Raw genomic sequence first — 4,314 nt, forward strand, 5'->3', positions numbered from 1 at the left:
AGCGTCGTGGCTGTCTCGTAGCCGCCCTTGGTGAAGCCGCACTTGCTGGCTACGTTGTAGATGAGAAGCGGATGGCCCTTGTGCTGGCCAAGGTCGTACGGCTGGTGGTCGCTGCCGTTGACCTTGAAATCGTAGATAGAGGACGCCTGTGCTGCAGCGGCGGCGCGGCGAAAAGGTGGCAAGCGCAGCATGTCAGGCCTGTACGGGGGTGCGGTACTGCAGCAGCAGAGGCAACACGTATCTGAAGTGCGTGTTTGACTTTTCTCTCTGAGCGTCGTGCACTTGATTGCTCGATGAACGCATCAACAGGAGTGCACGCAGATGTGTAGGTGTATGCGTGCACGCGCTGAGATGCAGCTGCGCGTGCCTTCTGTTGGCAGACGGGCAGTGAGAGCAGTGAAGAGCTAGGAGGTGTGATGGATGAGGAGGGGTGGAGGAGCATCATCAGGCAAAAATGCACACATCAAGGAGAGGCGAGAGACGAAGATTGTGGACTGGTGGCGCGATGCGCATGCGCATGGAGTCAGAACGCAGAAACACGCATCCACGTAGGCGAGAGGAGGGAGGGGGCAGTAATCATAATGATCATCAAGGCCGCAATCGGCGACGTGCGCATGTATTGCGCGCTGGAACATGTCATTCAGTGCCGTACCGCAGGCCGCCGTATCACAGCCCCCGTCGTCCTCGGGGAAGATCCGGACGAAAACTGACGTCCTTGTACACCTTTCCGCATATTGGTGTGTGTTTCCGATTGCAGAAGCGCCACAGTGGGCGAATAAGGTGGAGATGGAGAGGGGTAGGGGCGAGAGACACGCAAGACATGCGCACACGGCTTGACGGATGACGGTGCGCGGAGCGAAAGACAAGTAGAAATGCTCATCGGAGAATATTCGGCTGCGGGTGAGAAGAGAATGACGCAGTCGAGGGAGGAGCGGAGGAGGGGGAGGGGTGCGAGAGGCACATGTACACACAGACACGGAGGTGTGGAGAGAGGTAAGGGACAGAAAAGGGGGAGAGGCGGACGTGATGCGTACGTACGTATGTTGCTCGTTGACTCCTACACCCTCTGTCAACGTGCGATCAGCTGAGCTACACTACGTGCACGCACATGATACACAGAGTACAAGGTAGAGCAACACACACACACAAAGAGGAAGCCGCCTGCGCCTTTCTTCCGTCGCTCCTGCACTGCTGGTTCTTGCTCACCCGCACCACAGATGCAAAACCACACCAACATATTGAGAAACGTACGCCAGCATCCCGTGTTCCTGCGTATGCGTGTGTGTGTGTGTGTGTGTGTGTGTGTGTGTGCGCGCCAAAAAGCACCATGGCCGTACGGAAGCCAAACCGACATGGAGGGTTAAGCGCAGTAGCATCCACAGTCGCAACTACTTTGGAATCGATGAATGCGCAACCATCATGGCGTACAGGTGGAAACGGGTGGAGAAAGCGACGCACACAAATGACACAGCTGCCTTCCCCTTCGCTCCCTCCTCACCCGCTTGCTTCCCAGGGCACACATGCAGGCAACGAAGAGAACGGAACAGAACGCGTTTCCGTGGATCAGTAATGAAAAAGGGGAGAAAGTGCCGATGGCAATGATGATGCGGGTCGACAAGCATAAGTATGAGATATCAGAGAGAAGGTGAAGCAGAACCGAGTGAAAACGCTCAAAGAGGTGGGGTGAGCGGGGTGCACAACGGTACGTGCGTGACTTTAGGCGCTTAGTGAGGCCTGCTGCACAACCGAGGGCAGCTGTGCAGCACCGCTTCCGAGATGTCCCAAGGGATATGTTTGGCGTCGTTAGGCGGGGTATACAGTGCGCGCAAACTGCACCACATCAATCTCTACCCTCCATCGGCTACGGCCCCTGCATCCCTCGATCCGCTGCCTTCACGACTGAGTGCTTGACAGCACCTTTGCACCGTCACTGTCAGCCTGCAGTAGCGGCAGCAACTTCTTCTCGATTTCGGACACCGTCGCACCGGGCGCGAAGCGGCACACGGGATGGCCGTCCTTGTCCACCAGGAACGCCGTGAAGTTCCACTTCACAAACGTCGTGCCGAGGATACCCTTGCACTTGCTCTTCAAGTAGTGGTACAGCGGGTGCTCGTGCTCGCCGTTGACACAGACCTTCTCCATAATGGGGAACTCAGCCTTGAAACGCGTGCAGGCGAACTCCTTCACCTCCTCCTCTGTTCCAGGTTCCTGACCGGCGAACTGGTTGCACGGGAACGCCAGTACCGTGAAGCCGAGATGCTTGTACTTGTTGTATAGCGTCGTGGCTGTCTCGTAGCCGCCCTTGGTGAAGCCGCACTTGCTGGCTACGTTGTAGATGAGAAGCGGATGGCCCTTGTGCTGGCCAAGGTCGTACGGCTGGTGGTCGCTGCCGTTGACCTTGAAATCGTAGATAGACATGGTGCTGTGGGGCGAGAGAGGGGGGAGGCAAGAAGTATCGTGTTGAAATGAGAGAGACAGTAGAAGAGACTTGCAGAAGCGAGTGGGGAGGAGGAAGGAGGAGGAGCGAAGATAAAGGAGAGGGAGGAAGGAAGTGAGTATGCGCGTGATGGGTTGGGTAGTAGAAATAGGAATAGTCGTTGTCGCTTAAGTCGTAATAGTACCGGAAAAGGTGGCTGAAGCACCAACGGAAACTAAAAGAGAGAGAAGGCAGACTCTGTACAGGTATATACGTTTACGTATATAGATATATAAACGTATAGGTGTAACAAACAAGATAACGATGCCGATGGAGGAGGGAAGCGGAAGTCTCTGGGAGCTGGTGGGTGATTGGGTATCGCACAGCGTTCTCTGTGTGTTCATGTACGTGTATGTGTGTGGAGAAAGGGGGGAAAGAGGCTGATGTATACACGCACACGCACACTAGCGGGAACGCAGTAGAGAGGGCGAGAGTACGAAGAAAAGCGATACGCATGATGCGTGTCCTTGTCAACGCCGCAATGCCTTCGTAGACACGGCTGTGATCCCTTCCCCTTGTCGCGGGTGCTCATACGCCCTTTCCACACATCGCGAATGGCTTGTGTTTGTGCCGCCACCGCAACTCCTCCATCTCCTTGCCTCTTCTCTTTGCGTGTGCGGCTCCCTCAGCACCGGTCTCTGCCCAGCCATCCTCCTTGCTTGCCGTTTCGCTGACTACAGAACGGGACTCAATGTGCGTGCACCGCCGTCTTCACGGCATCTTCTTCGAAGGGGAGGGAGACGGGGCGCAAAACAGCGCTGCTGCATGCGAGCAGTCGACTGGGGAGGGGCAGAAAACACGGATGTCGAGTGGAGGGGGGGGAAGGAGGAGGAGGGGGGGGGGTGGATGGGACACGGGAGAGGGGCGCGACATTGCCACACCACCGAGTACTTCGCGGGTAGAGCGCTGCACCGCCTACTATTCCCTTTTTTTTTCGTGCTTTGCCGCTTGCGTAGGTGCGGAGCGGAGATGATCGTTACGGGGAAACCAACGCACACACAAGCACACGGGCACATACGCAGAGCCAGGCGACTCACGCACGGGGAGCACCCCCTACACCCGCATCATGCATGCACGCACAAGTGATGCGTAGTTGGAAGTACGCGAAACGAAACGCACGGAAAATAGAACACATAAACCAACGTCAACGAGTGAGGTAAAGCGAGACATGAACCAAAGCCCGCACAGAGATGTGTGCACAGCTCTGCTTGGGAGCACGCACACACACACACACACACGCCCACCTGTGTGCAGTCAACAAGGGCACAAGGCCAAAGGGGTGAGAGAAACGGGTGGATGATACACATGAAGGGAGCTTACGGCCGAAGGTATGGGAAGTGGATGCGAGCGAATCTGGTCCAGGAGGGACAAAGGAGGAGGTTCGTTAGAAGGCCACGGGTGTCTCCGCTACTTACAAGCTTTTTTCGTTGTGCATGTACGCGTGGGTATGTGCACGTGCCAACATATTTTCCTTCGCTCCGCGACTCATGCAGCACATCTTCCCCCACCCCTTTCGTTCGTCCACGTGCCCATTTCTCTGCCGTGCAGCATGCGCTCCGCTCTGCCCCCGCCCCGTCACAGGCCCACCTCCCGTCGTGCGAAGCAGCCGCGCACACAAGCCAGCACGGCAACGCGCCGACACCATCATCTGAGAGCAGGGCCCGCGCACCAAACGCTACCCACACCCGCCTCGCAGGCGCCCGCATTGTGCCGGTTGGCGACTGGTGCGTCCCCCTCGCGGTGGTGCAAGCCCCACACACCCACACCCACACACACACGCACACATGCCAGTGGGCAGTGTGAGGGCCGGCTGTGATGCGCTCGAGTCACGCTGGCAC

The 4,314-nt window shown here is 57.2% G+C and overlaps 1 protein-coding gene across 1 annotated transcript; it reads right to left on the reverse strand.

The window, feature by feature from the left end:
- Window positions 1-1,893: 1,893 nt before the first annotated feature.
- LDBPK_260780 (glutathione peroxidase-like protein, putative) lies at window positions 1,894-2,418 on the reverse strand (the record flags this gene model as incomplete). The annotated part of the gene is made up of 1 exon (XM_003861617.1): window positions 1,894-2,418. One exon carries the CDS (start codon window positions 2,416-2,418, stop codon window positions 1,894-1,896), a length of 525 nt encoding a protein of 174 aa, XP_003861665.1.
- Window positions 2,419-4,314: the final 1,896 nt, after the last annotated feature.

The sequence above is a fragment of the Leishmania donovani genome, chromosome 26 (genome assembly GCF_000227135.1).
Source record: "Leishmania donovani BPK282A1 complete genome, chromosome 26".
NCBI lineage: Eukaryota > Euglenozoa > Kinetoplastea > Trypanosomatida > Trypanosomatidae > Leishmania > Leishmania donovani.